The 22,175-nt window shown below is 42.2% G+C and overlaps 1 protein-coding gene across 2 annotated transcripts in view; it reads right to left on the bottom strand.

Moving 5' to 3' along the window:
* Positions 1-22,175, bottom strand: part of PARP8 (poly(ADP-ribose) polymerase family member 8) — a 179,014-nt gene that overhangs the window by 24,596 nt on the left and 132,243 nt on the right. The window contains exons 13-17 of one of the 2 annotated variants that reach the window (XM_018564454.1): positions 16,273-16,326; positions 14,377-14,472; positions 4,831-4,923; positions 3,571-3,696; positions 2,880-2,945 (exon numbers count right to left, since the gene is read on the bottom strand). In XM_018564454.1, the coding sequence (XP_018419956.1) occupies positions 2,880-2,945; positions 3,571-3,696; positions 4,831-4,923; positions 14,377-14,472; positions 16,273-16,326 (435 nt within the window). The remainder of the gene's footprint in view (positions 1-2,879; positions 2,946-3,570; positions 3,697-4,830; positions 4,924-14,376; positions 14,473-16,272; positions 16,327-22,175) is intronic. The other variant, XM_018564455.1, reaches the window with a different exon arrangement.

The raw sequence follows: 22,175 nt of genomic DNA, 5'->3' as shown, positions 1-22,175 counted from the left end.
CACACATATTATTAGACAAGTGCGAAGACTAAAAATTCATTTCAGATTAAATAAACTAAAACTAAAACCGTTTTCATTTGTTTCATCAAACAAAACACTTTTTTATGCTATTTTGGATTCAGCCATTGGCGTGTTCTGGAGGCAGGGCGCATGGCATCATATAACACCGCACGTGTTGGTCTCCGCCATCTTGGTGTATATCTAGGTTTACACCAAGATGGTGGGGCCAATATCAGTGTGTGACGTCACCTGACGCCACGCATGCATGGCGTCATGTAACGTCATGCTCAATGCCTCCAAGATGGTGCCACGCATTCACAGAACACATTGTCATACAAATTATACTTTTCTAGATATACTGTCTTGAAAAAAGGGGTCGGCATGACAACCTGACACTTTATTTTTATAGACTCTGTTGTAGTTTGACATTTATTGTTTACCTTCTGTTGTTTTATTTGATAAGAATACTTATATTGTGCTTACAAGTTTAATACTTTTGAATAAAAGTTTTATTTTTATCATACTTTTTAATATATTTCTCTGCGGCTTAACAAAATAGGAGTCTTTAAATGGTGCGGATATTGGGGGAAATGGGTGTGGTTACGGGGTGTGGCCACTAAAGGGTGTGGCCACTGAGGGGCGCTGTAAAGCTTTCTCGCACATGGCGCCTAAAGGCCTAAGGCCGGCCCTGATACCAAGGATAGTATTATGTAATTAGAACAGGGTGGTTCCACACCGTCCGCATCACCCCTTCTGTTCCTAAACAGTCCACATCTACCCAGTCCATGATTACATTAATGTGTCTGTGCTACCTGTGTGGATATAAAAGCTGGGGTAATTTCCTGTACAAACTGGCTTAGATAAGCTACGAAAGGTCTTCAACCTTACATGACAAGTCAATTTGACTGTGACTAACTACTACTAGCTATACCATCCAAGCCATTTCCTCAATTCTCACACAGACAGCTATGTGCTGCTGGGGAGAAAACTATTAAAATGAACCTGTTGCTCTGCACTGAACTGTAAAACACAGGTTCACTTTAGCTACATATGCAGCTTAAATCTTTATTGTTGATAAATAAGTAGCTTCACAAACCCATGCACACAGTTTAAGAGTTCTTCTTACAATTAAATGGAGGAGAGCCAACTCTTTAAAGAAAAACTCTTGAGCATTTTAAAAATTAACCCTTTACAGCGGGGCTACCCCCACATTACAAGGGTTAACTGCTCGTTTTGCTCTAGAGGCTAAAATAAAAAGATATAATGGTCCCCGTAGCCTCTTTTTTCCCAGGCTCCAGCAGTCTAAGTACCACTGACGTCATCACCTCTAATACGCGTCCACTGATTTGCACTGAACGTGAAGATGCCAAGGGACATTTCACAGATGGAGCGGAGGGGAAAAGAGGAGAGCGCTCACCGCTGCGGGACCGAGAATCAGGCGAGAATTGGTGCGGAGGTAGCTCCACTGCAATGGTTAATCTTTAAAAGGCCCAGAGTTCGTCTTTAAGGATTGCAGTGTTGGGTAGCATGAGCAGGGAACTTTGCCAAAGGGTGAAGATTTAACTTACAGCCCACCCTACAGGTAAGCACACAGGTTCTTCTTCCACTGGGTGCTATTTCTTTAATGTTCTCCCAATGGCAAGAAGGTCACTTTAAAAAAATAACTTTTCTTTGTCCAAGCAGTGCAAAGCAACAGGTTTACTTGAATGCTTATCCTCATTCCCATCCAAAAGCAGCATATACTCACTTTTTTTCACTCTACTGGGAGCCAGTTATTTAATACTTCAGAGTAAAGAAGAGCTTATAAATCACTCCCCTTCCAGTCCCGTGGCAGCGCTGGTTCTTGGCGATTGGCACAGCATTGTCACATGGGGGTTGTGAAGACAGTCCTGTAAAAGCTCCTACTAGAGCTTACATTGAGGTTCCTTTCCTACCATGTTTTGCACGTATGTTAAAATGCACATTTCTGGCCTGTAAATTACTTAAAACCCCCAAACATTATATACTATGTAAAAGCAGGGACCATGTGGAATAAAACGGGGGCAGTTGCAATTTGTTAAGTCCTACTATATTAGCGTAAACCCATGCAACTTTACAGTCCAGGATCACTTCTACTAAAAAGCAGACAGTCTGCTAAGTAAATGTAAACAAACTATAGCTATAGCTCAAGCTGTAGGGGCCAGGAATCTGTTTGCTGCCACAGATGTAAGGCATATGCCTTACATCTGTGGCAGCAAAAAGGATGTAATATAGTTACATTTGCACTGCAGAACTTTGAAAGGAAGCTTGCACTGGCTAAATTATGAGTGATGCCATTGATGACCTCTTTTCAAAAATATCAGTTGTCTTGGGGTCTTAGGCTTCAATTTTTTGAGACACTGAAATGCAACAAACATACAGATCATACAAATCAGAGTGAAGTCATAACTCCTAATCTGCATGCGCTGAAGGACTGAAATTACTATAAGGCACAGTAGGCACCTGCCTATATAAGTGGAGAGGCAGAGGTCACTTTTTTTTACTTATCAGACATTGGCTGCATGAAAATGTGGCCTTGTGCATACTGGTCCTGAGATGGTGACTTAGGTAGTGCTGAATTATTGAATCAGCATGACATCTGATATTATCAATAGAAGGTCATTGATGAGGACCCCCTTCCACTCTCACTACAGGTTTCCTCTTATCAGTTGTGTTCCTTTTTTGGGAATTGCACCTTTCATTTGGTAAACTGAGCAGCTGTTATTTTTATTTTTCAATGCACACCTAAAGCACATGTAAACACACAACAGAAGGCATGAAAAACAAATACTTGCTAAAAATGCATGTTACAATGCATGTGTCTCTTAAGTGTTGAAGTAAATCTGGAGCCCCATGCTTACTTGAGTCATCTCTCTGATGGAAGCGATGCTGTCTAATGCCTTCTGAACTCTGTCGTAATTCTTTTTCTGTTAAAAAAAATAATGATACGTCAAGCAACCTGCAATGCTAGAAAAAAAACAGATGAAGACCTATTCCACCCAAAAACTGACTGGGAACACCAATGAACTTGGGAACTCCAGTGTGGTGAGTCTCCACCTCTGTACACCTGTTGTTGCCATTACCAGGGGGAACCATTCTTTCTATATTGTGGAGAGTACAACTCAGGCTTGTCAGAAAGAACATTTTACCTTCAATGGCTACATATGTGTTCTGGATCAGCAACACGAAATGTAATTGAAACCAGATACTGCCAGGGAACTAGCATTTTCTCAAGACGGTTAACAGTGATGGCCCCCATGTTTTCCTGGGTATGGGTTTCCTGGATAAATGTTTGCATTGCCCTGAGCAGCCAATCAATAAATGACCTTTGAAACTTTTATGAACACACTATAGACTTAATTCACAAAGCTAAAACACCAGAAAAAAAATGGAAGTTATTTTCAGCTGAGTGTAACAGATGAAAATTACCATCACATGACAGAATATGATGATCCTTATCCTTGTCTAAAGCTTTGTGAATTGAGCCTTGAATGTGAATAGCATATATTAAATTGAGGTACCGCCTTTGGAAGCATACTAGTGAGTACTTACTCTGGGATTAAAGGCCAGGGCCTGAGAATCATTGGGGTCTACCACCGAAGGATATGGCTCAAAAATAACAACTTTTCTTGGAGATTCCAAAGCAGACCGACACATTGATACTAGCAGATCTACAACCTAAAAACATAAAACATCACCATTAATTCACTTCATCTGCCATTTCCATACAGAAGAATATAAGAAAATTCAAATATATTCTGGACAAAGATCATCACAATCCGGGGACCTCCATGGTTAGAAATTGGTTGCATTTTGAGAAAATGGCTGGTCTGTATTTTGGGTGTACAAGAGGATAGTTAGCTTAATTTTGGCCAAATACAATCTGTGCTTAGAGAGATATGGAACCTGCCACTGCTGATGTATTCTGCTGAAATTAACCCGAGATGCAACTACTGCTTGCCTGGCTGTTATATTGACCCAGCAACTCCAATACTTTCCAAGTCACTATCCCCGAACAAGTATTTAGATAAGGAGTTCTGACATCACTAGCTAAATACTTATTTGGGCACCAACTCACAAAGTATTGAAGTCAGTGGAACAGCATGATTTCCAGGCAACAGCATTTTCAGAAAAAGGTCAGCAACTGCAGTTCAACTATTCCTATGAGGACAGGATTCCCTGAGATTCAGGTATCTCTCATACATCAATAAAGAAATAGCAGACGGGAAACCTGAAGTTTTTATGGTGGCAAGGGTAGATGAATCAGGAGTGGAAAGGCAGATCGAGGTATCATCTGCATAAAAGTGGAACTGTAAGAGGTGACCTTTACCAAGAATGGTGAATAGAGAGGGCTAAACATTACAGTATTCAGGCAGTGGAAATTGTATGGGGTGCGGAAGAATAAGAGGCTTCACTGAATAGCACCATGAAGGCTGTGTCAAAATAGCAAGTAAGAGAAAGATGGAAGAACAAGGAAGTTACTCAGGAGCTAACAAAAGTTGACTTGGCTGCCAAATTCTCCAAATTTCAGTCCAATCAAGCATCTGTGGGATGTGCTGGAAAAACAAGTCTAAACCATGGAGGCCCCACCTCGCAACTTACAAGACTTAAAGGATCTGCTTCCGATAACTTGGTTCCAGATATCACAGCATACCTTCAGAGGTCTATTGGAGTCCATGTCTATTCAATAGTAGGCGGGTGGTTATAATGTTATGGCTGATCGGCGTATAACACTGTTTACACACTAGTACAGTTTATTTATTCGTTTTAGGAAATTAATCTCCTTAAGGTTGCAGGGTTGCTTTTACCTACCTGAGCACCTGTGGCGATTTCATCTGCGGCTTCATTCATTACACCTAATGTCTGAAAAGCGAATACACACAGCTCTCTTTCACACACTGTGGGCTAAAAAAACCAAAAACATATGATCTTAGTTATTGTACATAGAAACTCATGTCACTATATTAAGCACGGTAAAGTGGAAAATTGAATAAAATGTACTAGAGGTATCTGTACATAACATAGAAGATGTTCAGTAGAGCTGTGGGAGCCATGGAACCACAGGGCATGCTAATAATTAAATTTTGACACTTTATAAACTCTCAAAAGTTCCAAGCTGAGTTGCCCAATTCCCAATTTGAGAATGTCACTGGCCAACAGGGAGGTACAGGAAGTGGGAAGAGCAGGGCAACTCTGAACTTACCAGTACACATTACATAACCCTGGATTTTAGGACTCTTGGGGTAGTCCTAAAGGTCACTGAAAGTATGTAGAGGCCCTCTAGATGTTGGCATTTTGTTCCTGTAGCCATGTTACTATTCTTAAAAAAGTAACAGGTTACCTTTATCTGAATTGATACATCAATCACTACATTATTAGGGACTGGAAGAAAAAAATTATTTGAAAAATAACAATATTCATATGTAAGTGTGTGGCAGCGCAGGACCGAAACGTTTCAGATTTAATTGTGTACAAATAAATAAAAATATATAGTCCCAGGGGTAGCCACCGCACCCTGTTTGTAAGGTAAATGCCTGGGTGCACCTCCACAAAACAATACATACAAATCCAAAATAGGTATAGAGGTATTTCCACCCAGTCTCCCTACCTCTCGAGAACTGTAGTGGATCTTCAGCCTGTGGTCCAGTGTGGGCTGCTGTGCTGTGATGGAGCTCCATTGCTTGCACAACTCCCTTCGAGCCCTGTAAAGGTGCTGGGAGCCAGAATGTGGTGTTACTTCAGTCCAGGCTCCTCTATAGCAGTGGATTACTGGACCAGAACGCGGGCACTAATGTGTCACACGTGTGGGTCCGGGCGATCGCACTGGGGCCAGGGGGCTCAGCTGCGGTGCCATTGAGTTCAATGCACCACCAGGGGCGGACTGACCATACGGGCATTCGGGCACGGCAGAGCCAGCTGTACCCGCCCCCTCCCCCGTCCGTTCCTGGTATGGGTCAGCGTGAGTGAGGACGCTCTCCTGTGACCCCTCCCCTCCACTGGCCGCCAAGGAGAGGTGCTCTCACCTGTGGTGCTCCATGGGTCTCAAAGTGTCATTACGTTTTTAAAGATGGCCACAGCGAATAGCGGCGGCCATCTTTAAACCTAGCAGGTGCCCAGATCCTATTTAATAAATCGCCAAACCAGCAATATATAAATAAAAATCCTCCCATGATGGGCCAGTGGAGGATAAGTATGATCTGCATCTCTTGCTGATGCAGACCATACTGATTGCTCCCTCGTAGTGCCATTGCTCACGGGCAGGAGCGATTAGTATGGTCTGAATCAGCCAGAGATGCAGATCATACTGATCCTCCACTGGATCACCAAGATATGCCCTCAGTGCCCCACTGGACCCCAGGGATGAAGCCCCCTCCCTGCAAAACAGGTAAGCAGGAGGAGGGGCAATGTTTTAATTATTCATTTTTATTTCTTAGTAGTTCTGTGTGTGTGTGATGTGTGTTTTATTAGGTGTGCGTTTTTTAATGAGTGTGTGTGTGTGTTGTATTGAATATGTGTGTGTGCGTGTTTTAATAAGTGTGTGATGTGTGTTTTACAGAGTGTGTGAGGTGCACGTGTTTTAATGCGTGTTTGTGTGACGTTTGTGTTTTAATGCATGTGTATATTTTAATGCATGCGTGCGTGTGATGTGTGTGTTTTAATGCGTGTTATGTGTGTGTGTGACGTGCACGTGTTTTAATGAGCGTTTGTGTGTGTTTTAATGCATGTGTATGTTTTAATGCATGCGTGCGTGTGTGTTTTAATGCGCGTGATGTGTGTTTTATTACGTGTGTGTGTGTGTTTTAATGTGTGTAATGTATGTGTTTTAATGCGTGTGTGATGTGTGTGTTTCATTACATGTGCGATGTGTGTGTTTTTTTTAATGAGTGTGTGATGTGTGTTTTTTTTTAATGAGTGTGTGTGTGTGTGTGTGTGTGTTTCATTACCTGTGTGATGTGTGTGTTTTAGTGAGTGTATAAATGTTTAAATATGTGTTTCCCTATGGTGCCTAAGCAGTGATGCTGAACATTTTTTAAACCCCAGCGCCCAAACTGCAACACAATACTAAACTTATTTTCAGTGTTGGCACTTTCAGATAAATACATAGATTTTGCATCGCAGTTTGGGCACTCGGGTTCAAAAACGTTCGCCATCACTGGTATAGTGCATGGCCATCTTCCGACATACCAAAACTATGTAAAATAATCCACGCGGTTTGTATCCAGTCAGGCATGACCTTTCACAAATAAGATCTGGTACTAAAGGAGATTTTACAGTCAGATTTTAACATGTGTGGCCATCGCTAATCTGCACTGTTCCCCCACTCTGTATGCACAATAAGGTGTACCGTCCAGTCTCCCTTTATCCCTGCAGTACAATTGAATCCATAGGACTTAGGCCTGGTCTCTTTAGAGAAGGTGGAGAGGATAATGTTGTACGTCATTAGCTAGGCTGCTTAAAGCAGAACTCCGGGCAAAAGTGTTCTTAACCTTTGAGGTGGGGCTACTCCCGCACTGCAAGGGTTAAGTGCTCGTTTTTGTCTAGGTGCTAAAAAAAAATACTCACCCGACACTCGGAGCCAGCTTGCTCTTAGACTGGTCCTTCCAGCCTCTCTCCCCCTCCTCTGCAGGGGTCTAAGGATACTTGAGTCATCATGGTCATGCACAGTGTATAGGACTTGAGGAAGCCGAGAAACATGCCATCCCAGCAGTGGAGGAGGATACAGGCTTCAGGGACCGGAGTAGCAGCCAGACGGCTCTGCAATTCAGGTGAGTATCATTTTTTTTAACACCTAGACAAAAGCAAGCACTTAACCATTGCAGTGCGGTGGTAACCTTTGGGTGGCTTTGTAATTATGTTTTTTTTATCTTATCTCGGAATAAATCTATATCTGGATGCTTTACTCGATTTCAATGTGGCACTTCAATCTCTGCCTGACTACATTAGCTTATCAGCTGTCTTTTGCTCAGTGACAGCCACCTGTTCTCACTTGCTATCAGGGCTGGATTTACTCTCTCTGCTGCCCCAAGGCCAGGTTCCTCAATGCGCCCCCCATGGAGAATGGCAGACCTGCAGGCTGCATACAAGTGATCTCGGCGACAACCCCGGGACCACTTGTACAAAACAAGCGGCGGCTTCCCCGATGTACATTCAGCTTTGCTTGCACAAAGCAGGGCTAAATGTAGAAAACAACTACCCACCCGGTGCCCGGAACTGCATGTCCTGGGCATCGGGGAATAGGAATTCCACACCCCTGCTGGCCCTCCACTTCCTGCTGCCCCAAGGCCGGGCCTTGGTTGGGCTTGTGGGAAATCCGGCCCTGCTTGCTATATTACATATGCAAACAATGCAGTTATTCCTTTTTTATATCTAATTCAGTTGCTGTGGACCAAAAATGAGTTGCAGTGGGCGCAAAAGAAAACAAAAGGTCTAAATGTGATTATTATGCCCAAATATATGCAGCCATGATTAAGCAGATGGAGTCTTGATATACACTATATAACTTTTTTTTTTACTTTTGTCTTTTTAATGATAATACCCCTTTTTAATCATTTGTTACTTCTATACTAAAATGTCATCAACCTCGTGAAAACGTAGACAGATTGCTATTGCCAGTCCGTATGTCCCTTTAATGAACACTGTACTAACTAAGCAACAAAATAAAATTCAGCTCGCTCTTACTCATATTACAGAATTACGATTTGTTAAAACTTGTCATGCCACCTGTAATAAATACTCATCATTTGAGTACAATACACACTGGCAGATGACAATGTCTACAAACAGTGTTTGGAAGGCATTAGGCACATTCCGTACATTTGCAGCAACAAAGATTCTGTACTGAATGAAGGGCTCTGTATTAAAAAGAGACGCTACGATTACATTTTGTGCTCAGAATCCAATTAACGTTGATTCTTTTTGACCTTAAAATGATCAAAGCAAACAAATCCACTACGAGGATGGCAAATAACCGTGTGGAGTAAATGGCTGCTTTATATTCACATCATAGGACATGGAGAACAGTGACAGAAAGTTAATGACCAAATTATTGTCACATATAAAAGTCTATTCCGTCCCATGCATGATGATAATATGCAACGCAAAGGTATTACCAAATGGATGCGTACTTCGAACATACTCGAAGGGTTAAATCAAACCTATCATTAAAATGTAATCTTCGCTATGGTTTATTGTAGCAACTCATGAAAATCCATTCTGGACCATGAAGTTTCAATCAAGATTGGAGGGGTCAAAGTGTGCCTATTAGCATATATACCATTGGTTGGCCAGTGGCTGTCTGCAGGGGTCATAGTGTGCCTATTAGCATATATACCATTGGTTGGCCAGTGGCTGTCTGCAGGGGTCATAGTGTGCCTATTAGCATATATACCATTGGTTGGCCAGTGGCTGTCTGCAGGGGTCATAGTGTGCCTATTAGCATATATACCATTTCCCAGTCTGATCACCATCAGTCAGATCAGGCAATGGTCATCTAATATAGTATGCTATTATAGAGTAATCTCATAGAGTAGTCTATTGGGGTACTCGGAGGGTTATACTGGATCTATCATTAAAATTCACATTTCAGCAAACCTTAATACAACTACTGATTACGTACAACTTCCTGGATGCATTCATTGTCTATTTTATACTTGTATGGGATATAACTACCTACTGTATATATACACTGAGTGGCCAGTTTATTACGACCACCTGACGTTTGTAGGCAAATTAGCTATAATTAGCTATAATTTCACGCTGAAGTTGCTAGAGGGCCAGACCATTATAAATAGGGAAGCAGGTTGTTTACCACGACAGTAGAAGTGATTTTTTTCTGAAGATACGGGTAAACAACGCGATTTAACAGCCTTTGAACGTGGAATGATTGTTGGCGCTCTGATCCATGGAGCGAGTATCAGCAAAACAGCAGAATTTGTTAAATGTTCAAGAGCAGCTGTTGTTAAAGTGTTTAAAGACTGGACTGTCAGCTGAAAATCTGGGTCTGAACGTGCGAATTGTGGCCGTCAGCGACTAGTCAATGTTAGGGCAGAACGGAGAGTGGCAAGACTGGTACAAGACAACAGAAGGGCAACAGTGCAGTGTCAGATTCCTCGCATCACCTTTCAACATCTCGTGGAGTCACGAGGCGGCCCAACGAAGTCATCTCATGGAGTCATCTCGTGTCCCAACGAAGTACTGATGGGGTGGTCATAATAATCTGGCCACTCAGTGTATGTTTATAAAATAGGGATGTTCAGATATCAAGTACCGTACTCAGTACAAGTACAGATACTTTTCGAGCTCCAAGACTAGACTAGAGAAAAATTAAAAAATTAGGAGGCAGCTGTCATTTTTAAGGAGCACACAGAGCTCCTGGGATTTGTGCATTCCTGTTTTAATGTATGATTTTATTTGTACACATATATTAAAGGGATGCACCGATACCATTTTTTTAAAATACAAATACTGATTGTAAGGCACCAAGTACCTCTGCGCAGGCGGGTAACTGGAAAACGTGCGCTAGTGCGTGCAATGGACTTACGCACGGAAATGTGCGCACAGGAAGTTATACTTCTCCTGCTAATGGATTGGCCTATATAAACCAGCCTGCCATATCCTTAGTTGCTGGATGATCTTCAGCTAGTCCTCTGTGTTTCCTAGCCACTGTCTTGCTGACCCGCATTGCCTCTGACCATTCTTGATTGCTGCCTGCCTCCTGACCTCAGCCTGTTTTTTGGACTTCCTTCTGCTTCCTGTTTTGGTACTTTGCTGCTTGGCTGGCTTTGACCCTTGGCTTCCATTGGATCTCGCTCCTGTCTTCTGCTTCAGTACCCTGCTGCCCACCCGGTTTGACCTCGGCTCTCCTTGACCTGCCTCTGTTCCAGATCCTGGACTTCCTACTTGGCACAGTGTCTACAACATCCTTGGCACTCATGCAGCTCGCTGCCACTCCTCCTCCTCTGTTCCCATGCTCAGGGTTGAGAGACACAAGCTGCAAGGGAAGCCTCCTCAACTATCGGTCTCCACTACGTACGTGACACTGATACTTGTCCAAGTACTCACAGATACAAGTACTGATACATTGTGTACAGACTAATGATTTCAGGACAGTGGTGGAGTGCCAGAGCCAGGTCCCAGCTGCAACCACTACAACCCTGGTAATTCTCATGAAAATGCCAAGTATCTGCACTGGTATCTGAACTTGTATCTGAACCATAGTATACATTTTTTTATGATATATTGTTAATATGTTAAAAATCCACCCATGAATACACAATATAACTTGAGCTCTTTTGTGTGAACTAAAGCCTTAGTATAATTTACGTGGTCTCTGTCTACCCGGAGCACTGTGGGTGTTTTACATCATTGGAAACTGTGGGGCATCTATTGTTTTCATGCAGTTCTCCTGTTGATGTAAAGTGTTTAAAGACTGGACTGTCAGCTGAAAATCTGGGTCTGAACGTGCGAATTGTGGCCGTCAGCGACTAGTCAATGTTAGGGCAGAACGGAGAGTGGCAAGACTGGTACAAGACAACAGAAGGGCAACAGTGCAGTGTCAGATTCCTCGCATCACCTTTCAACATCTCGTGGAGTCACGAGGCGGCCCAACGAAGTCATCTCATGGAGTCATCTCGTGTCCCAACGAAGTACTGATGGGGTGGTCATAATAATCTGGCCACTCAGTGTATGTTTATAAAATAGGGATGTTCAGATATCAAGTACCGTACTCAGTACAAGTACAGATACTTTTCGAGCTCCAAGACTAGACTAGAGAAAAATTAAAAAATTAGGAGGCAGCTGTCATTTTTAAGGAGCACACAGAGCTCCTGGGATTTGTGCATTCCTGTTTTAATGTATGATTTTATTTGTACACATATATTAAAGGGATGCACCGATACCATTTTTTTAAAATACAAATACTGATTGTAAGGCACCAAGTACCTCTGCGCAGGCGGGTAACTGGAAAACGTGCGCTAGTGCGTGCAATGGACTTACGCACGGAAATGTGCGCACAGGAAGTTATACTTCTCCTGCTAATGGATTGGCCTATATAAACCAGCCTGCCATATCCTTAGTTGCTGGATGATCTTCAGCTAGTCCTCTGTGTTTCCTAGCCACTGTCTTGCTGACCCGCATTGCCTCTGACCATTCTTGATTGCTGCCTGCCTCCTGACCTCAGCCTGTTTTTTGGACTTCCTTCTGCTTCCTGTTTTGGTACTTTGCTGCTTGGCTGGCTTTGACCCTTGGCTTCCATTGGATCTCGCTCCTGTCTTCTGCTTCAGTACCCTGCTGCCCACCCGGTTTGACCTCGGCTCTCCTTGACCTGCCTCTGTTCCAGATCCTGGACTTCCTACTTGGCACAGTGTCTACAACATCCTTGGCACTCATGCAGCTCGCTGCCACTCCTCCTCCTCTGTTCCCATGCTCAGGGTTGAGAGACACAAGCTGCAAGGGAAGCCTCCTCAACTATCGGTCTCCACTACGTACGTGACACTGATACTTGTCCAAGTACTCACAGATACAAGTACTGATACATTGTGTACAGACTAATGATTTCAGGACAGTGGTGGAGTGCCAGAGCCAGGTCCCAGCTGCAACCACTACAACCCTGGTAATTCTCATGAAAATGCCAAGTATCTGCACTGGTATCTGAACTTGTATCTGAACCATAGTATACATTTTTTTATGATATATTGTTAATATGTTAAAAATCCACCCATGAATACACAATATAACTTGAGCTCTTTTGTGTGAACTAAAGCCTTAGTATAATTTACGTGGTCTCTGTCTACCCGGAGCACTGTGGGTGTTTTACATCATTGGAAACTGTGGGGCATCTATTGTTTTCATGCAGTTCTCCTGTTGATGTCTTATCATTATTTTGTTTTCTTTAATATCACCCTAGCGCTAGATCTACTTATGATTTTTTTAATAAACATAAATCATAAACATTCTTTTCAGATGAACATGTATGTTAATGTTAATGAGTAGAAATAGGGAAACAGTATCAGCCACTCATGAAATCCATTTTGGACAATCGATTTGTCTTCTGAGACTGGTTGGCCAGTGGCTATCAGGAGAGGTCAGAGTGTGCCTGTCAGTATACAAATCATTTCCCGATCTGATGGCCATCAGTCACATAAGGCAATGGTCATCTCATGGTTATCTTAAGTCTATGAGTAGTCTATTGGGATTGTAACTGCCAGTGGTAAAAAAAGTGCAGGACTATTCACAGAACAAGTTTAGAAGAGAAGCAGTGCGCATGATAAATTAATAAAACAAAATTATGACACAAAAGTATCAATTATCTCAAAACATACAAGGATAACATACTAGAATTAAAAAATATACTATGAATTTTTTTTATTATTATGTCTGTCTGGCAAAAATGTGAAAGATCTAACCTCATCTTGTAACAGAAGGTGCTCCTCTGATACCTGTATGTGCTAGCAGCAAATCGCAAAGTCCCAAACCTTTAAAGTAACACCTGTGACATTAGTTCTTAACCACCCCTCTACTTACATGCAATATGGGCAGCCCATGGAGAGGCATCTTCATGTGACCACGGATGTAGTCTGGACGGACCAGTCCTCAAATTTATGAAAACTTGATATTTACATCATAGTCTTGGTGAAAATCTTAGATCCAAGTGAAGGTGTTTTCACGATTGTTGTTCAGACATACAGTCAGCGTAAGAACCTTTCTATGAACAGGTTAGTTTTATTATTTCTATCTCTAGACAGGTTGCCCTAAGGAGATTCAGGACCATAAGTACACATGTACCTGAAGGAGCTGCAATTTAACATGCTAGGCACATCGATGTCAGGCTGTAAATCTGAGGACACATCCCGTCTAATGAGGAATGCTTTGATGTTTGAATGAAGAGGGGAGGGATGGTCTACCAACCACTTAAAAAGGTAGCAGCACTCCAACTTGGACCTGAGGGGTGTTTCTTGTATGAGTGCCCAAACCACTTTTGCAACAACTTCTTAGTATTTCCTGGAGTTACTTTCCCTCCACCAATCAGCATTACAGTTGCCCTGAATCTGATTGGTGGCTATGGGGGAAATTACTCCAGTTCCTATAAAAGCAAATTGAAATCTGCAGCCTTGTATGGTTGCCAGGGGAGAAAAAGTTGAAGGGCTCAAGGGTTAAGTTGGGGACCTCACTTTAGGGTGTTCCTTGGACCCATTTTACTTAGAACCTAATAAACTAAAGTAAGCTCTGTACCCATGCTTAGTTATCACAACAAAACATATATTGATCATTTTGGAAAGATTTATTCATGAAAAAAATATCTAGGAAGCATGAGCACCAAATATAACATATTGTGGCATACTTGTAAACAAAGACACTTACCCTCAGCATTGGTCCATTTTGAAAAACATGGGGCTCATCACAAACCACACAGTACTCGTTGAGCACAGGTATTCTTTGCTCTGCAAACTCTATTGTCTTAGAGAAAAAAAATGAAAAATGCAGATTAACCTTGCCATCTTGTCTTGAATTGTATTGTAACTGTATGTCTTCCTTATATTGTAAAGCGCTGCGCAAACTGTTGGCGCTATATAAATACTATGTAATAATAATAATAATTAACAAAGAAGACTTCTTAACAAACCAAAACATTGCATAACAAGACCCTGCTTGTGTGACTCCTATGGACTGCAGCTACTAGTAATCCTCCATAAGCCACAACATGTCTCTGATAACAATTTCTAACAACACTGTCACCTATTTTATCCAACTATGCTGTTCTCCATAAATTCCAACTACGCCATCTCTCATATTGTCCAACCACACTGTACCCCATAATATCAAAGCACATGATCCCCCGTAGCTTTCACCCACACTGTACCCTATAATGTCCAACCTCATTCTATCCCACAACATCCAACCACATCATTACCCATAACTTTCACCACACTGTTACCTAAAACGTCCAACCAAACTGTCCCCTAATACATCCAACCATACTATCTTCAATAACTTCCAGCCACACTGTTCCCTAAAACATCTAACCATGCTGTCCTTCATACTATCCAACTATACTGTTCTACAAACCATCCAAACACACTGCGATTCATAACTTCCAACTATACTGTTCCCCACAACGTCCAACCACACCATACTCCATAACACCAACCACATCAATGCTTTTAACATCCAACCCCATTGTTCCTTATAAAATACAAACACACTGTTCCCTATAATTCACAAAAGGGTGAAGAGTTTGGAGAAGGCAGGAGGAGTGAACAATCTAGGACAACATAGCTGATTTGGAAACATTCTCCAATTCAGCTCACTTTCCAGCTCAGCTATGCTGTCCTAGATTGTTCACTTCTCCTGCCTTCTCCAAACCCTTCACCCATTTGTGAATAACCCTGTCAGTGTTCTTTGTGTGTGTGCTTGTTTCCTATTTTTTTGTATGTAACGGATTGTTAATTGTGGGCTGCCGCTTTACATTTATTTGACTATTTTTTGTTCACTTTGTGTTTTTAATTTACTTTCTGTGATAACAAAAGTAAATAATGAAGTTACTGAGGGGCCATTTTTGACACAGGTCCAGAATAGTTAAAAAGAGCTTCCGTAACCGTCAGCTTCTGTAACCGTCAAAAAAACGCCCCGGTCTTTAGCTTGGTTTTGAGCGCTTCTCCCCTCCTTTCTCTGATTGATCCCCCCCCCCCCTTGGACGAGCGCTGTATTTAGGTACGTTGTCCTTGAAACTTTCCATCTGTAACCGTCAGCAGCCATTTAAAGTCCACCACACCCTTAAAATCCAACTTATTTGGCATTCCCATTGCATCCAATGCATTTCACCAACATTTTAACAAACTCTGCTGTTTCTTGCTGGATTATTAGGAAAATGAAAACTCCAAATTTGACTAATCCCTAGTGAATTCATCAATTGTGACTTTTCTGTCATGATTGGGAGCCCTGACATTTATGTACACGGTCCAGCAATGCTTGAGGAATGTTACTTAGACAACAGCCTTACCTCTCATCCAATAGCTGTAAGAACAAGAGAGGTTAATGCTGAAAGCACTGAGGGGATTTATCAGAGACATCAAGTGGAAAATGAATGCAGAGTAGAAGCAGCGTGGAGTTTTGTCCCAAATGTTGAAGAATGCACTATTAGCTTCTGCTGTGAACTACTCTTAGTCAGAAAAAGCATTGTGACAGTTTAAAGTCTACCATTCCACTCATATATTAACAGCAGCATTTGTATGAAAACAACATCGAACATGACATTACCTGGACGAGAAATCCATGCGCTCGTGCTGGCATGCTTTTTGCATTATTGGTAGGCTAAAAGACAGATCAATATACATACAATGATTTAAATATATATCACTGAAAGGTATACATGGCTTTATCACATTTGATTCAGGCATTGAAGGCAACCTGTGATGAAAAGGTACGTGGCAGAGGTCATTGTTGACTATTTGAAGGAGAAGTCAGCAGTGGAAGCCTATATTTATTCTCCATAGAGGTTTCCTTTACATAAAAAGTTAAAGTGTATAAATAGGCAAAACTGGTTTTAGTGTTGGACAGAGTAGGGGAAGTGTAAAACCCCGTCAGGTTTGTATTGCTGTTACTGGTACTGTTGCTTGCTGCTGGTACCTGCAAGGGAGATTCCATTTCTCTTTTTATCCAGGTGACCATTAAAACTGGTGCAGGCAGTGATGGGAAATCCGAAATTTTACATTTGTTACTGGAACAGGAACACTTGTTCCAGTGGCAGCTGTCTAAAACGTGATTTCCCCTCACTTTGCAGACATTTCCTCTCATTTGTAGTTAATTCTCCAGGACAAGTAGAGAAATCTCTCCAGTGGGACTTTTAGCACACAGCCATGTGGTTTAGGCCCCTTTCAGACGGGTGGTCCAATCAGGACCAGGAAGCCCAATGTTAGTCTATGGGCAGCAAAATCTAAACGGATGTGTGTGTCCGATTACATCTGATTATCCCAGATTCCATCCAGGACTGGAAAATCAGGCCCTGATCTTGACGGATATGGGGTAATGTGATGTAAACAGACACATGTCTGCTTACATCCAGCTCCCCATAGAACAACATGGATCTGGTAAATTCAGTTCACCGACATCTGTTCTGAACTGCTCCGATCAGCAGGGGATCCATGCACGGATCCACTGCTGATCAGAACTGACAGGCATCTGTGTGAAATGGTCCTTAGAGAACAATGGATTATGCAATAACAAACCATCATATCACAGGAGTTTCAGAACATGGTCACATGGTCTTTTGTCTACTGTGAGATGAAGGAAACAACCCTGATAGTTCCAAGAGAGCAGACTATGCTGATAACACACCCATGTCACATGCATTTCCTGTTACATTTCTGCCTTAAATGCAATCTACTAACTTAATCCTCCACTGTAAGTCTACATCAGACTCAAATTAAACCACTTTCTGCCACTCAAAGTCCTGGGATCTGAGTTCTAACACATTAAAGCTTAAATCCGGTGACAAAGCTCCTGAATAGTGCATAGGTTGATTTATGTAATCATCAAGAGGCTTGCACTGGGTGCCTGCTGTGATCAGGTTTGCATTCAACATAACAGCACTTGTGTGCCAGTGCCCTGTGCAGCAGGTTCGGAGGGGCAGCACTACAAGTTCAGATTGTGACTTTATCCTTATTTTGTTCCCCTTATATGTCACCTCTGGATATTTGTGTCTATATTCAGGAAGAGAACCATAGAGGGAAGACGGTGCAGGGGATATTAAGAGAAGATAGAAGACTCTTTATTAGGGATGAGCTCAGGTTCAGAACGAATCCTATCCGAAACTGAGCTTCTCCAAGCACAGACGGTGCTCCTCCAAACTCGGAAGGCAGCTCCTTCAGCAGCAGCCGGGGAATTCAATTGACCTAATAGGGCCATATAAGGTGAATGACATCAGCACAAGCATCCTGCCCCTTTGTTCATGTGCAGCTATGGAGCACCGAATGCTCTGGCCCTCTCTCCTTTCTCTTGTTTGGTGGCCTGTATTGGTACAAGTCATCTCTGTAGATAAATCAGATACCATGTTGCTTCCAACAGCACATTCTACCATTACTTTTTAGTGAAATAAACACATGACACAAAGAGCACGGCTTGTACAAAAGGGCTATCTCATTTAGCAAAGCCTATGACAGCATGTTGTCTAAATGTGCCCTGGGCAGTGGAGAGTGAAGTAAATAGGCAAGGAGATTGCAAGGCAACAAGACTCTGGGGCCCATCAACATTTGCTTAGGCAATACCACGAGTGTCTCTTCATTTACTAATCTGATTATTTAAAAGAAGGGTGTCCATGGTAAATATTCCTAAAATGGCTTTATTTCACCATGCTCCGTAAAGTGACAAGTGTGATACATAATTAAATATAGGTTATAAGGCAGATTTTTTAATGTGCCACGCGTTCGGGTGCCGCCGATCGCACCGTGGTTGGGGCAGTGGCTGTAGTGCCATTCAGTTAAATGCCCCGCCCTCTCCCGCCCCAAAACTAAGTGAGCTGGCCGGGTTGTGTTCCAGTGCATTCCAGAGGCCGAACGCACTCTTGATGGTGTGTCGAGGCCCTTAACCCATATTGTTTTGTGTATATTGGTGCAGCTAATTAGTTAAGACACTCACAACCTCTCCTCCCCATTTTTGTTTAACCGTCTCCCTCCCTGTGTTAAGAGGGTTCTAAACTTGGTGTTACAAGGCTTCCAGAAAGAAATGTCTTTCCACATCTGTGAATGACAAGGAATCACATCCTCTGTATTGTCTAGCCTGAATAAACTACACTGGATTCTTCTCTAAGTCTTCTTGGTGAATTGGACCCTGTCTGTGGATTCCACCACCTCAGTAGATGATCATAAGATTTGTACAAACGGGGGTCAGGAGCTATGTTTAAATACATAAATCGGTGGTTGAGACAGGACAACTGTTCTATGTCTATGCAAGACTGATGTTGTCACCCTAGAACAGGCAGTGTGTTAGGATTACAGAACTCCCCCTCTTCCTCCCCAAAACATGGTGGAGGGGGGTTCTGTAATCCACAGAAAGCGATGGTAACTGATAACCATTAGAAGCAGTCAGCAGAAGCAGAGTGTGCATAAAGTTATCAGCTTACTAGACTTTTTGGCAGGATTAACAGGTATTTTTGCATCTATCAAACAAACAAAGACAACACTTTAAATGGCATATTTAACAGACCAAAAAGGAATAAAAAAAGAGATGTTAATTGTTAGGGTTTACATACACTTAAAGATCCTGGGTGTATATATGTTCTATATATGGGGATCTCATGCTACCTACCCTGTTGGGATATTTATGTATTTATATTATGTAGAATAGAATACAAGGAGCTGGGACACACAATGGTGAGAGAGAACACATAAAACTCATAGGCAGGCAGGAACAGGGTTGGGAAATATGTCAGGGAGCTCTCGCTATTGGCATTTCTAGAGCATGTAGGCAGCCAGGGGCTCGCCAGTCAGCATCAATAACTAAAATATCACTTTTAGGTAAACTGACCCTTTAATGGGATCTTGAAAGTAAAAAATTGTTACGACTGCTGGTTCCCTTTTCTTTAAAGCTCAGAATCAGGAGAAGTATGAAGATCACAGAAGGTTCAGCAATGTGGTCAGTTTTACGGACAGGCAGTTGTACAATCCCCTGGCATTACGGAACACAGATTTGCATGTGTACGGACACCTGAAGTGCCGACACAGAACCTTTCACAGCATCAAGCAGATTACAACTTTGCGGCCCATTTAAGCTGCGTTCACTTTCCACTGAGCAGGCAACAAGGCGACAAGGCAAAGACAGATGTCCTGCCCATGAGCCCATGTCCCAAAGGATGAAAAGCTTTAAAATTCAGGACCAAGAAAGCTGCTGCTGGCAGATTAATTAATTAGATATAAAAGAGGAGGCGAAGGCTTTCCTACAACATACAATATATGTAGCTATCATTAGAGTCATTAGGATAATCAATATAAGCAATTCATCTTATTGTCATTATAAGGACAGCTGGGAATTTCTGCACTCTTGTTTTCAGTACATTGCATAAGCAGGCCACAGCAAGGACAACTCACCCAAGTTATGACAGCCAATGACAATGACAACAAAAGCCAAAGTCACATCTTCAGAAGGATTCTAGAAATACAGCTACTGATGGGTTGGTCATAATAATCTGGCCACTCAGTGTATATACAGCAAGGGCATTATACCACATACCTTGCAGTCCCCAAAAACCTGAGTAATTCCATTATGTGAACCTGTCACATTGTTATTTTAGATTGTAAGCTCTCAATAGCAGGTCTCTCCTAATCTTCTGGTATTTAATTGTATGTAAATGTACTGTCTCCCTTTATTGTATAGCGCTGTGCAAACTGTTGGCGCTGTATCAGTTTCCCTTACTTCCTCTCCTGGTCAGGTCAGCAGGTGTACATATAGGAAATATATAGAGATACCCATGGTAAGCGGCCGCGGTACCCGGTTATACAGAGATACCCATGTATTGGTGGTGGCAGGTTGGGGATAGCTTCAGAATCCAGGGGATGTTTGATTACGTGTGTTTGTCATTGTAGAAGTGGGGCCTTCTTGAAGGTTTAAAGGTTTTTAGATATCTTTATCAAATTAAAGATTGTTTGTAATGTAACTGTTTGATATTTCAATTCTATTTGATATTGGCATAGAGCTGCTTTCCTTAACCAATGTGCCGTGGCACCATGGGGTGCCTTCTGGCTTCCTCAGGGGTGCCTTGAAATCTTGGGATGGTAGGACTCTGATATAAAGGATGACTGAGGATTATGATATAAAGGGGGCTTCTATTATGAAGGGGGGGCCTGATGTAAAGGGGCATTTTGATGTGAAAGGGGGGGGCTCTAATTTGAAGGGGGGATTTGATGTAAAGAGGAAACCCCACTTTTTTTGTTTTTGTGTGGAGTCCATCCCTTAAAATCCAATATTTTTTTTATACTTTTAAAGGGTGTTGTGATTATAAAAAAAGTTGAGAAAAGCTGATATCGAGGTTGTATGTATGAACCCTCAGACATGAGGTGTTCAAATAGGACCCAGAAAGATAATTGTATTGGTAAGGTTTTGGTTGCTGGCAAGAAGTTTACAATCTGATAAGGGTTCAGTGTTAAGTGATCTCTGCCAGAGTGACCAGTTCCTGGATGATTTATCACTGAGCCAATTATTACTGTCACTCCTCTAATAATCAATCTACAATATAGAAAAGGGTGGGCAACTCTGGTCCTCCAGCTGTTGTGGAACTACAACTCCATGAGGCCTTGCAAGACCCTGACAGCCACAGATATGACTCTTAGGCTGGGTTCACACCTGGGCGTTCGTAATATGCGCGTATGACGTATTACCGCGATTTGTGGTCCACGAAACGCGTTTCAATCGCGCGTTTACAAGAGCTATCCGGCTGTATCCTAATGGATGCGTGCAGAAAAACACCTCAAAGAAGCTCATGTACTTCTTTGGGCGTAGGGCGTCACAACGCTCGGAAATACGCCCAGGTGGGATCCATGCCCATAGATCATAATGGGACTTGACAGTTTGAGCGTTTTACAGCGCTTCGATCAGCGCTGTAAAGCGCCCAGGTGTGAACCAGGCCTAAGAGGCAGAGAGGGATGATGGGATTGTGGTTAAAGCACAGCTGGAAGGCCAAGGTTGCCCACCCCTGATATAGAATACATTTCTGGAAAGAGTTTAGATATACAAACTGCTGCATGCAAATATCTTCAGAGGAGTCTATGAGACATACTGTATAAGAAGCATATCAGGGAGTGAACAGATTCTACTGATAGTTCTGTATTGGGTGGAGTCTTTCACTATTAAAAGATAATAAAAAGAGTTAAAGCTGAACTACAGGCAGATATAAAATACAAAAATCATTAGATTAATGTATCAATAAATGTGTACGTTAAGAACCTAAATTTGACTTGATATCAGCCTTTTGTGATCCCTTATACAGCCAACATCGAATTGGGAGGGGGACAGCATTGTGTTATTTCACTCAGGCCGGGGATGGTGAGATGACACCACTAGGTTCCTTCACTGTAACTGAAAAGCTGTGCTGTCTTATGTGGCTGTGTAAATTTCAGGACTGAATGAATAGTAATACAACTCATTTGTATTCAGGTAAAAACAGCTATTTT

Source organism: Nanorana parkeri, unplaced genomic scaffold (genome assembly GCF_000935625.1).
Source record: "Nanorana parkeri isolate BGI_ZX_2015 unplaced genomic scaffold, ASM93562v1 scaffold752, whole genome shotgun sequence".
NCBI classification, from domain to species: Eukaryota; Metazoa; Chordata; class Amphibia; order Anura; family Dicroglossidae; genus Nanorana; species Nanorana parkeri.
The sequence above is the reverse complement of the archived record's forward strand: the minus strand, read 5'-3'. Positions and strand labels throughout refer to the sequence as shown.